Below are 12601 nucleotides of genomic sequence, written 5' to 3' on the forward strand. Positions count from 1 at the left end.
GACTTAAATGTCATATATAAAGCTACTAATTTAATTTGCCCAAGTTAGTTTAAGACTTTTAGTAGGAATATTGGTCTTAAAAAGGACTCGACATTCTTTTATTAACCTTAAAGAAATTTGTAGTAACTCTTTAAAGAGAGAGCTGTAACACCTCATTCTTTCTTTGACCTTTGAGCTGACAATTATGTGGATTTAAAATGTAAATTAACTCTAGCGTCTGTCAACAGAAAGCAAAGCTGTAAATGACTGTCAGTTGTGCATCTATTTTTAGTAGTGTGTGTGTATGTAAATGATAGACGGTGTAGTTTGGTTGAACTTGTCCTGACTTAAAGTGTCAAACTGACACGTTGGCAGAAGCTATGTCCGAAGTTCTGAGGAAGCATGCCTCCGTCTGTAGTTAAAAGACTCACTGCAGCCCTCCCATTTCAAATCTGCTACTCTGGTAGAATAACTGAAACCTTGCACGACTGAAAACCCATCTTTGGCTCAGCCCCACTAACCTCCAACAGCTTTGTGCTGAGTCAGTTTTCCAAGGCTGGATCTGCCTCTCCAGCTGAGTTATTTCAGTGCAGTAGTTATAATCCGTTTCCTTCATTTTAAGACTGAGTGTAAATACATGTCAGCTGCAAGAGCCAAAGCTTTCTTTTACTGTTTTCAACCTGGTGTTCTGTGCTCACTTTAATTCCTTACTGTCCCGTCTTCCAGATTTTCTGAAAGTGTTAGTGTGTCTTTAAATTTGCACTCTGTCTATTCCTGAAGGACCTCAAAGGGTACGGTGCATTCTTTGGCAATCCCTGAATTATTCTTTCCTCTACCAAGCCCAACATTCAGGGGAAGTATTTTCTCTCCAAAGCAATGAGTAGAGGGTAATAACAGGAAAATGGAAAAAGATTTTGTGATTTACCGTGAAAGACCTCATCTATGTTCTGTGTGTGGAAAATTAATTCAACTTTAATCCTCTTTGTTTGTTTTGCCTACTTCTCCTAAATTTAACCTTGTTTTTGTCTACAACCATCAACCTTCTTAAGTCATTTTTTTCATTTTCATCAGCTTGTTTTGTCTGTTTTTGTGTTTTTGCACATATAGATTTAGTTGTTTTTTTTCCTTCCACAGATGCATATGTATTCACTGGGAATGACATTATTTTGGGGAGCAGACTATCAGATCCCTCCAAGCCAGGTAAACATCATAAATCAAATAATCATAAAAAAGGCTTCTGTTAATATGTAAAAATCACTTTTATTATTTTTCAAAGACTTTAGAGTCTAATATCTGCTGTCAGCAAAACTATTATTGTCCTATTTCCTTCGGTTAATATTTTTGCAACATATAAAACTCCAACCTAAACTTGTCACTTGCCTGATTACACCATCACAAATACAGCGAGTAAAAACTTGGAAACAGTCCAGATGCTTCATAACAATGCATATCAATATTTATTTTTATTCTCCCATGACACTATCTTAAAGTCTAATCTTGATGAGGAAAAAGTGCTGCCTGGAAATGCTGTCTGGAATGCACTTGGAAAATGAAGATGGTCAGGTTTCCCCCGCATCTTCATGACATGTAGAAACACATCCACATTTATGAGGAAATGCTTCCCACGGTCACCATGACTAGCACTGAGGTTGACTTCAATGCAACTTCAATATGTGTCATGAAACAAATGTAGTGTCTATTTGTGTAACCATTTACTTTATCTAAAAACAATCTGATCCGAATTATTTAAATGAGAACTAAATGACAACTATTTTGTTGGAATGCCCTCTATCTATTGCCTTGAAACTAAAAATATCAGAAAAAGGAATTTGAATATTACTGCGATGCGTCATTTATTCTGGAAAAAGGCGTCCTATGAAATACCTGCCTTAATTGAAATAGTTGCACCTTATTTCATATAATGGAATTGTGAAGGATAGCACAGATGATGTGAATTTCATAAGCTTTTAAGCAAACAGTTGTTACTGGAACCTTTGATTCTGAAGATAAATTACCTGCTTTTACAAAGGATGAGTTTACCTCACATAAAGACCTTTATGATCAGTTTGGGAGAAAAAATGTCACTTTTTGTCAGTAGAGTTATGCTTATATGGTTATAATATTACATTTCTTTTTATATAAAATGCATATTAGATTACTCTTTTAATGTAAGGTACTTTAAGTAATGCTTACAAGATGATTTAGAAAACGAATGATGATTTACACTATCAGATCGGATAAAAGTCCTGCCCTTGGTAATCGTTTCATTCTTCATTGGGTTTCCTGTGCAGCCCATGAAGCTGGGGGAACACCTTAACGGTCTACTGCTCAACATGTCTGATGACATTACGTTGAGTCGGATGTCGCTACGCACGGTGCTGGACATCTGCAGCAAGCACATCAGGAACTCCACCTGTGACCCTCCTTTCTCCTACATTAGAAAACTGGTGCGGTTGGTGCTTGGCAGTCTCTCTCAGGTACACACTTCAGTTTAAATCGTGAGGATGATTTGTGTGTCAGCTGCAGAAAAATGGGTCTCTCAGTCATGAAAAGATTCCTTTTTCTCCACCAGTTTTACCATCTTATCATTTTATTGTTTCTTCAACTCTTCTTTTCTTAGCTGGATGGTCTGCTGACAGATAGAGAATCTCTTCCAGAGCGGAGTAAGGAGATTCGAGAGCGGTTGAGAGGCAAAGGCTTGCCATCCGGTAAAATGAGCTACATTTCTACACTATGAACACAAAGTAGCTAAAGTCTTCTGTGCCGTTTGAGTTGCCCAAGTCATACTGCAGTGGCATATGGAGTTATATTGATGTCTTTTTGCTTGATCCTTCTGTTATATATGGCATGTTGGCCATAAAAACTTACTATTTATTCAGTCAGATAGGTATGATACATGATATGTTTTAAGTTTAAGATGTACTTTACGTTTTTAGATGGGTGCAGTAATGTTATTTGCATGTCAGATTGTCTTACGGTGGTACCTCAAGGCTAAGCGCTATAGGCCTTTTTACTTGTAATATAACTTGAAAATAGGCTTTAATAGAGTGAAACTAATAACTTCATAATCTGTTTTCTTTTCATTGAGTTACGAACTGAAGTATTTTCTCCTTCAAGAGCTTAGTTTAGTTCAACAGATCTGTAACAGCAAAGCAAATAAATGCAGCTTCCACAACTTATATTCTGAGGAATTACTTTTAGAATAGAAAAGAACACACCAAAACCTCTAATTTAAACTAAATTCAGGAAAATATGACTGAACCTCCTCGGTGGTTTTTGAACATTCCGGCATTTCTCCAGGCCATGGAAAGGACAGCCAGAGCACACTCATGGCCGTCATCCAGATTATGTAAGCGCTGCATGATATTGATTAGATTCATATTTTGAGTCACCAGTGAAGCTGCTGGTCTGCTGTTTGTATCAGTGTTTTGTTTGTCTGACTGAACACAATGCAGCCTCAGGGAAAGTACATGCAAAAGAGGATCACTCCATTCCTTAGCATCTTTCTTCTAATGGAGCAGCTCCCTCCCTCCTGCATCCTAGTTGTTTCAAGTTGTAGCTGCTGCTCAGGTTTCTAGTTATTTATTTTTTGCCCAGATAGACACTGTATGTCTCTGTTTCTTAAACTACTATGCTTTACAAAAGTTTTGATACCACTTGAACTTTTCCAAAGGTTCTTAACTTAGAACCACATACCTTTTTCAATATAAAAAGTATCACAAACATTTGTATTCAGTCACGTTTGCTCTGACACCCCAAAATAAATTCTGGAGCAACAAACTGTTCCAATATAAATACAGCTGTCTCTTCTCTGTGAGGAGCACAGGCAGGACAGGAGTAAAGTTGTCTGGAAGTTTTATAGCAAAGTTATGTTATGAAACATTATTCCTGAAGTTGAACATCTCACAGAGCAATGCTCAGTCTTTCTTCTGAAAATAGGAGTAAAGCACAACAGCAATTAGGATTGATAAGAAAAGCATTAATCAGAAAACCAGCAAAGATGATAACTGAAAGTTGCAGAGATTCACTGCTCAGTCTGTTAACAGGGCAATTATTAGTTGTGTACTCCACAGTCCTGAGCTGAAATGGAATGATGAGAAGAAAGAATTTGTTGAATAGAGACCTAAAAAGTTGTTTTCAGTCAGGTCATAGCCAGAGCAAAAATATGGAAGAAGACACTGTAAATCACACTGAACACACCATCCTCGCAGTGAAACATGGTGACGGTGACAGCATGGTGTCATGATGTTTTTCTTCAAAATCAGAGTTGGTAAGAGGACAGAGATTACCCAGTGAGAGTGAAAAAAAACACAAAAAAATGTGCTGGAGACTTGAGATTAGAATGGAGGTTCACTCTCTAGCAGGACAGCGACCCTAAACAAACAGCCAGGGCTACAAAGAACTGGATTAGATCATTGCATATTCTTGTGTTATAGTGGCTCAATTGAAAGTCTGTAGCAGGACCTGAAATGTGTCAGTATGAAGACGTGTGAATACGTTGGCAAGGCACTGTCTTAAAAGCCATATGGCAGTGACATCCGAGTTGTGCAGCTGAACAGCAATTGAAAGAAAAAGACGTCTAAATCAAGTCAGCTTAAAATAGCAAGCTGCCTTGAGCGTCCCTATGTTTTAGACCAGAGTGTAGAAAGGCTCCCATCCACAAATATACAAATGATATCACAGATGAAAAATATATGGAAGCTAATAATTACTTTTTTATGAGTTCACTTCTTGTGAACATCTCCATGTAGACATAGTCTAACTACCTTTACTTACTTCTAGCTTAGGTTATATGACCAACATCTTAAGCAAGTTTACAAAGTTGTTCTGATTGCTACATTTATTGCCTTGTTTTTGCATTTACGTTATCTAGAATATCAGATTAAAAAATTGGGAACATTTAACTGGTTTTACATTTTACGTTAATGTAAAGTAATTAATAGCAGAGCTAAGTACTCATTGTGAATGCATCTGTGTTTTTTATTTATATCTGTCTGTTGGTTGTCATCGATACTTAAGTTAAAGAATGAGTAACTCAGCATTTTAAAAATGTGACTAATTTGTCAACTTCAAAAATTAACGACATTTTCTTTCTCAGGGAGGAGTGCCGCCCCCAGAGTTTTGGAGCGCTACAAAGCCAGAACTCAGGAGCAAGCGGCTCTCAACCGGGGCCTCAGTCGATCTATGGGCTCGCTGCCGATACTGGACTTGCTGAAGGGAGATGAGGGTGCAGCTCCCCACAGTTCCCTGTCTGAGTATCACACAAACTCTGACTCTTCCACAGAATTCTACTCCAAAGCCCCCTCACTCCAGCACCAGCTTTCTTACCCCTATCTGCACCCGCTGCATCCCCAGATGAAGGGGCGGCCTGTGGAGCTGGACCGCAGGTCTTTACCCTACCAAATCACAGACAGAGGGCCGAGTCAGCCCAGAAAGACCTGGGCCTCCTCTGTGGACTTGGCTTACATTGACCCAGAAGCTCTTCGTTTTGGAGCTTTGGAAGATGCCCGGAGAGGAAGCAGTGTCTTAAGCACGCATTCTGTGGGGAGGCGGAAATCACCTTTGTCTGTGGCCAAGGAGGTGGATTATCGGTACTCTGAGTTTGGTGAGCTGAAGGGCAGAATGCCTCATCACTTTTCTGCCCTGTCTGTCGGCTCCGGGCTCCCTGCCGCATATGACAGGATCAAGGAAAGACAGAGGAAACTCCAGGCACTACAGCAGGCGGTAAACGGTGAGTAATGCTGTCATAAATAAAGTATATATGTACTGTGCTCTGCACAACTGTGAATCTTCTGCTGTCACACTGTTTGATTCAGTCCAGATCCTTGAGTTCAGCTCTAGAGTGAGATTTTCATAACTTCTTCATGTGTAGAGGGTTTTCAAAATGCAGAACTGAGTCACTTTGAGTGTTTTAGTCGTTATTCAGAGTATTTATATTTTTAAATTGTTTACAAAGTACTAATAAAGTATTTACTCAAGTTATTCCATGTCCAAGTACTGGGAAGACTGTTGTCAAACATGTGTGCTGCTGCTCCTTTTCTGCTGAATAGCTATATTTAAACCAGGCTTTCGTCATCATGTAATTAAAAACAATCACTCTTTTTGCCAAAGGATCATTTATAAAGTTACAATATGCTGTTGGAATCTCAGGCAACTTGTTAGACTTTGTGTTTGAGTCACTCACCGTTTTAAATAGAGCATCATCTTAAAACCAAGACTCTTAACTTTTACCTTATTTTTGTACAGCTGGATAATACAGGCAGTAATAAAACTGTCTTTATCCTAACTTTGAACTTTGTCCGTTGTACAGCAGTGAAATTCAAAAGAAACCATTATTTTACTAATTTACGTTTCATTCACTTATTTTTGTTCAGAATTCACTGTGTACTGTGCACTGTGACTGTCTTTAGTCAGGAGCTGAGCACATGACACATTTTTTTAACTGTATTTCTAAATGTGTGGTTTTTATCACTTCTAGTTTTCTATGATTATAATACATCTGGAAAGTATTCAGTTCTTCACTTTTTCCACATTTTGTCAGTTCATTCTTCTTACGAGTCATATAAAATGAATATGTCCTCAAAATTCTTCAAACAAATGGCCATCATGACAATATGACATGTTTTTGAGTGTTTTGCAAATTTGTTAAAAAATGGAAAAGTCAAAAAAACACATTTGCATAACTGATAGGTATTTTGTTTACCTAAATACGAAGAAAGAACCACAGACAACATTTATGAGTTTTCAACCAAGCTTCTGCAGAAGGAGAAAACATAGCAAACCACTTCTTCAAGGTGTTTACCATTCGTTCTGACTCCCTGCAGCAGAGCCTGTCTTTTTATTAAGCAAGAGAAAGAAGGGAGTCGAGAGTGAAATGTGGGAGAGTGATGAATCAAAGAATGGCTATTCTGAAACAAGGAAGAACACATAAACTAACTCACAGGTCCTTTAAGGAGGATCCCTAGATTAGAAAGCAGCTGTAGCTTCAAGATTTAGGGGAAAAGCAAAGTTTTGTCTTTCACATGGTTTAACAGATTCCTCCTCTCTGGGGTGTGAATACTAAACCTATGAATGAAAAGCAAACTGGTAACTACTTATGTAAGAATGATAACAAAACATAATTATTCTAACAATAACTTTTCACAACTTTTGCTTAATTGAAAGAGATGAAATTTGAGCTGTTTTCACTGATCAACCTTGAGATGTTTCTGCATCTTAAATAAAGGCCACCTGCAGTAAATTCAGCTGATTGGATGTGATTTGGAAAAACTCACACCTGTCTATATGACAATAATACATGTTTTTGAGTCATGTTGTTTAGAATTCACTGTGTACTCACACTTGAAAATGGTCAAACACCAAGCATGAAATAAATAAAAAAAAATGTTTGTAGCCCTCCGAGACAGGATTGTCTTGAAGTAGAAATCTGGGTAAGGATCCAGAAATATTTGTGCTGCTTTGAAGGTTCCAATGAGCTCAATCACCTCCATTATTGGTAAACAGAAGTTTGGAGCAGCAGGACTCTTCCCAGAGCTGGTCGAAATTGAGCAATCTGGGAGAGAACGACCTTAATCAGAGAAGTGACCAACAACCCAATGGTCACTCTGACAGAGCTCCAGCGTTCCTCTGTACAGAGAATAGAACCTTCCAGAAGGACAACCACCTCTGCAGCAATCCACCAATCTGGCCTGTAGGGAAGAGTGGCCAGATGAAAGCCACTTTTTAATAAACGGCAAATGGCAGCAAGTCTTTAGTTTTACCAAATGGTATATGAATGACTTTAAAACCATGAGAGACAAACTTTTCTGGTTTGATGAGACAAAGATTGAACTCTTTGGTGTGAATGAATGGGTCATGTTCGGAGGAAGCCAGGCACAGCTCATTAACAGGACCATACCCGTCCCTACAGTGAATCATGGTGGTGACAGCATCACTTCATAGAGATGTTTTGCAGCAGGAACTGACAGACTAGTCAGGATAGAGGGAAAGATAAACACAGCAATGTACAGAGGATCAAAACCTACTCCAGAGAATCTTGACCTCAGGTGGATCATTTTTCAGCTGGAAAATTATCCAAAACATGTGGTAAAGAGCTCAAAACAGAGTGGCTTCATAACCACCCTGTAAAATGTCCTGGAGTGACCAAGCCAGAGTCCAGAGTTGAAACTCATTAAACATCTCTGGAGAGATATGAAAATGGCTCCACAGATGTATCCACCCAACCTGATGGCGTTTGAGAAGAACTACAAAGAAGAATGAGCCAAACTTCCTAAAGAGCAGCTAAGCTGGTTGCATTATATTCAAAAGGACTGGAGGATGGAATTGCTGCCAAAGGTGGATCTACTAAGTATTATGCAAAGGCTGTGAATACTTGCATAAATGTGATTTCTTGGTTTTCTATTTTTAATAACTTTGCAAAAATATTTAATCCACATTGTCAGAATAGGGTATTTTTGTGTAGAATTTTGAGGAAAGAGGTTCATTTAATACATATTAGAATAAGGCTGTAATGTCAGAAAATGTAGAAAAAGTGAAGCAGTGTGAATGCTTTCCAGTTGCACAGTAATCAGGCCCTTTGAGATCTTTCCTCCTTGGAACATTACTCTAGCCCAAGTTCTTCTCTGAAGACAGGATTTCCTGTTGTATATTTTGTCTATTGATTACCCTCCCTGACTACTACTTCTTCCTCTAAATAAAAATCAGTTTTCTTATCTAAAATGAAACAAAACAACGCAAATCAGTTTTCTCAAAAATATATTAAATGCCTATTTAAATATTAATTGCATAGCTTTTATTTTTGGAAGAATTATTTTTTTCTTTGTGTAGCATCTTGTTTCCATTAGACAGTGTCTTTGTATTTTCGGGTGTCTTTTATTTCACAAAATTTGATTGTCGTACACCATCAGTCTCAGACGATAGTCATGAAAGCCTTTATTTAAATTTTGTGAGGTTCTTAACATTTGACGAGTGTCCTGCTAAGTTTAAATCAACAAACTATTGTTGGCGTTTTCTGAAGGTTGTCATCGGTTACACGGCGCTAAAAAACAGAAAAGGCACAAATGACGTACATCAAGTCTTTCACCACCTACCTTTTGAATACAGGCACTGCATCACCCGCTTCATAACAAATGCTTTGTCATTATATTGCACAATATGGGTTTTTGTGTGAAACACTATAGCTAGGTCGTGTTATCATTTTGTAATAAGTGTTTAGCAGAACATTGTCTGAACTTGAACTGTGGTCCTCAGCGTTTCAACCCATACGCCATGTTATGTCTTGCTTCAGCCCTGAGACTTAATTTTTTAAGTCAGAATATTATGAGGATGTCTGTTGTTATTCAGCATACAGTGTAATTAATTAGCAATTTAAAGCTCTTTATATTTGACAGATGGAGAGAAATATGAACTACAGTGGGATGATGAGAGCAGCCAGGCACTTGGCTACCAGCTGTGTATAGGAGTTGAATGGCTATATGGGTTCAGAGCTGATTATTGGCTTGAAGGGAGTATCATTTGCGTTGGCCGCTCAGCGGTGTTTAGACAGAATGAGTCAGTGGCACGAAAGTCACCCAAATTACTGATTCTAATTAAAGAACAGCATAATTCTAGCCTTTACTTTATTGTCACACATGTTATGTGCAGCTATTCCTTTGATACACCTCTGTTGCTTACTAACAGAGGTATAGTGGAAAAAACTACCGTTGCATGCTTGGGCAAATCACAATTGTTGCAATTGTGTAATTACCTAGTACAAAGCCCCCCAGAGTTTCTGTTTCTCTCAAAAGCTTTTTGTATTCTTGGTAAAAGCTCCATAGGGAGGCTGCTTTTAGTCGCTGACTCACATGTACCTGTGTGGGTTTGAAGGTCATCTGGTGACTATGAAGAAAGCATTAGGGTTCAAACAGGCATGTCGGCTTCATAAACTAATCTGCTCTCTTTTATACTTCCCTTTCTTTGCCTTATTTTTTCCAGACCCCCACCACTGCTTTTACAGTCTACTTGTAGCCTCCTTACTTTGCCGGCAGCTACTTTTATACTAGCAATACAGCATTATTTTCTATACATGTGCTTTGGGGGAATGCCTTTCTTTTCTCGTCATCTTGATCGCAATTGGATTCCGCATTGATATGACAAAATGTTGTTAAGACACAATTCTTTTCTGTATACATGATAAAGGAAGTAATCAAGCTATGGTTACTATGTTTGTAACCATAGTCCCGTTTTTGAATATACAGTTTTCAATAAAACTGGCTCTGAAAGATAATTGTTTTTCCAAATGTTTTACGTTTTACAGTGCTTGTTAAACATCTATCACTCTATTTCGTGTCAAGCCACAGCTTGTAATAGTCAACTTTTTACTTGACGTAGGTTCAAACAATGGTGTTTCTTAGTAAATCATTGCAAATGTTACTAGAAAGCTGCCTGACATCAGAACAGAGAAGATTATTACACTTATTTCAATAAGATTGTATTGGATTACTAAAATCCCTAAGAATCACGCTCAGTATTTTATGAATGCTGTCTATAACTTCCAGCATGTCCCTTGATACAGTCACACACACAGTGTGATCACCAGTTTATCAAGATTCTTTTTGAACCTATTAAATTCTTCCATCGCTGCAATGTCGCAGCACATTTTGGCAGCTGCAACAGGTTTTATGCAAATGCCACTCAAATGTTACAGAAATTGGCTAATATTCGCCTCTCTTTGTGTCATCCTAGGCTACGCAAACACTCAGTTCAGGTCACACGGATGAAAATTTCCTCACCTTCCTTGGTTCAGCTCCAAATGACAGAAGTCCAACCTACCTTTTGATTAATTCAGCTATTAACTTAATTGGCAATTTTAAACACTTATACAAGGTATATAGAGTTTTGAACTTTTATCGCCATTTGCAGAAATTATCATTAAATGTGAAAAATAAAAAAATAAATAAAATGAGTCAGTTACACCATGGCAAAAGGAAAGGCCAAGACTGTTTTCTCTAAGGTGGCAGAAACAAGAACAGTGTTCTTTCTGGTCAGGACATGCCATACTTAACAAAAATTCAAGTGTAGAACTGCTGAGAGGACATTATAGGTCCTGACTACTTGTGCAATATGTCTTAAAATTTGATGTGGTAGTTATCACACTATGAGTAGATCAGCAGTTGTAATTCTTCACCATGCAAGAAAATTCAGCTTACTATTAAGTTAAAAGTGTTGAATATTTTTTTATGATACTGTAAAGCATATTAGGTTTCATTTATAGAAACCAATTGACATTTCTTTTCATAATGCAGGTCTTATACAAATTAGGTATTTTATGTCGTGTATACTAAAATGAAAACAACTGAGCTTCACAGAAACATTAATCACAATGACTTTTTTCCATCCTTAACTTTTTTCCATCCATTACAATTTGATATTTCTGTTTCTATGAGCAATTATTATTAAGTGGCAACCATAGAGATGTACTTTCTAACTTCTAGCAAATCAGAATATCTCCATATTTTTTATGTACTTTAATAATTTAATTCTTTTTAGCATGATATTGTCTGTACTTTGCGCTGACTCCCATCATTGCTTTTGGAGTAACTTGGGGACTTTTATCAAAAGTATGTGTTGGATTGGTTACATTTAGTTTTTACTTGGGCAAATTTAAACCACTACTTTCACTTGACCTTGAAAATTGCAACACAGTATTAGTCCGCCTTTGCAAAATACCTCAGCGTCATAAGGGGGACACACCTCATGAACATGATGGGGCTTGATTTTAAAAAAAAAATTTCTAAAATCACAGCAGCTTAAGAATAGAAGTTGTTCTGTTGAATTCTGTTGAAGGACACGAAAAAGCATAAACATGGTTCCCACAGAGTCTGGAAAAGCATTCAGTTTGATCAAAGTATTTTCAAGGGGTGGATAAAACAAATAGGGGGGTTGAAAAAATGCTTTTATTTGTTGTCTTTGTTTTTCATCCCCTGGTCAGCACAATAAATTTGGACAGTTGTAGGTGGTGTAGTTCTTTTTACCTTCAAGCTGCTTTGGGTTCCTGGGTTGTCAGAATGGAAAGAGTTGGTGAAGGATTTGGCACAGGCTAAAAACCAGCCCAGCTAAAACAGTATAAGACCACAGCCATAGGAGGCTGTGCAGTGTATTAAACAGAGTACCATGACATTTTTATTTTGTTTTTATTTTCCTCAAAGGAAAGTAGAAATAGTTTATTTAAAAAAAGAAATCAGTTTTCAAAGAAACAGTTTAACAAAAGAAGGAAAATTGGAAGGATTAGATGTGTGTATTCAAAACATTAAGGATTTGAGGATAACTGCCAGAGTTCCCCATTTTTACTTGTTTCTGTTCTTTTCTGCAGAAAAGTGATGGTACAGGCGTTTGTCTCAGTTTCCACAGAGTCTTCCTCAGAGCTTATTTTCTTCCTCCTTTGTTCAAGTCTTTGTGTTGTCCACTTGCCGGGGTGTGCAGGGGCATGTTTCTACCTGGCCACCTCTTTGTCTTCCAGCAAATAGACAACTCCAACCCCTGCCCTCCATTTTGCCCAAAAATGCTTTAGTCTTCAATGAGTAGAAACTTTTCCTGGCCTACCCTGAAGCTGTAATTGGAGTCATGCATGGCGGATGAGGGAATT

At 37.8% G+C, this 12601-nt stretch overlaps 1 protein-coding gene across 4 annotated transcripts in view; it reads left to right on the plus strand.

Moving 5' to 3' along the window:
- ptpn13 (protein tyrosine phosphatase non-receptor type 13) overlaps positions 1-12601 on the plus strand; it is a 47943-nt gene that overhangs the window by 9940 nt on the left and 25402 nt on the right. For all 4 annotated transcript variants that reach the window (XM_032569518.1, XM_032569519.1, XM_032569521.1 and 1 more), the window contains exons 4-7: positions 1114-1179; positions 2271-2456; positions 2600-2687; positions 5078-5710. In XM_032569518.1, coding sequence (XP_032425409.1) covers positions 1114-1179; positions 2271-2456; positions 2600-2687; positions 5078-5710 — 973 coding nt within the window. The remainder of the gene's footprint in view (positions 1-1113; positions 1180-2270; positions 2457-2599; positions 2688-5077; positions 5711-12601) is intronic.

The sequence above is a fragment of the Xiphophorus hellerii genome, chromosome 8 (assembly GCF_003331165.1).
Source record: "Xiphophorus hellerii strain 12219 chromosome 8, Xiphophorus_hellerii-4.1, whole genome shotgun sequence".
Lineage (NCBI taxonomy): Eukaryota > Metazoa > Chordata > Actinopteri > Cyprinodontiformes > Poeciliidae > Xiphophorus > Xiphophorus hellerii.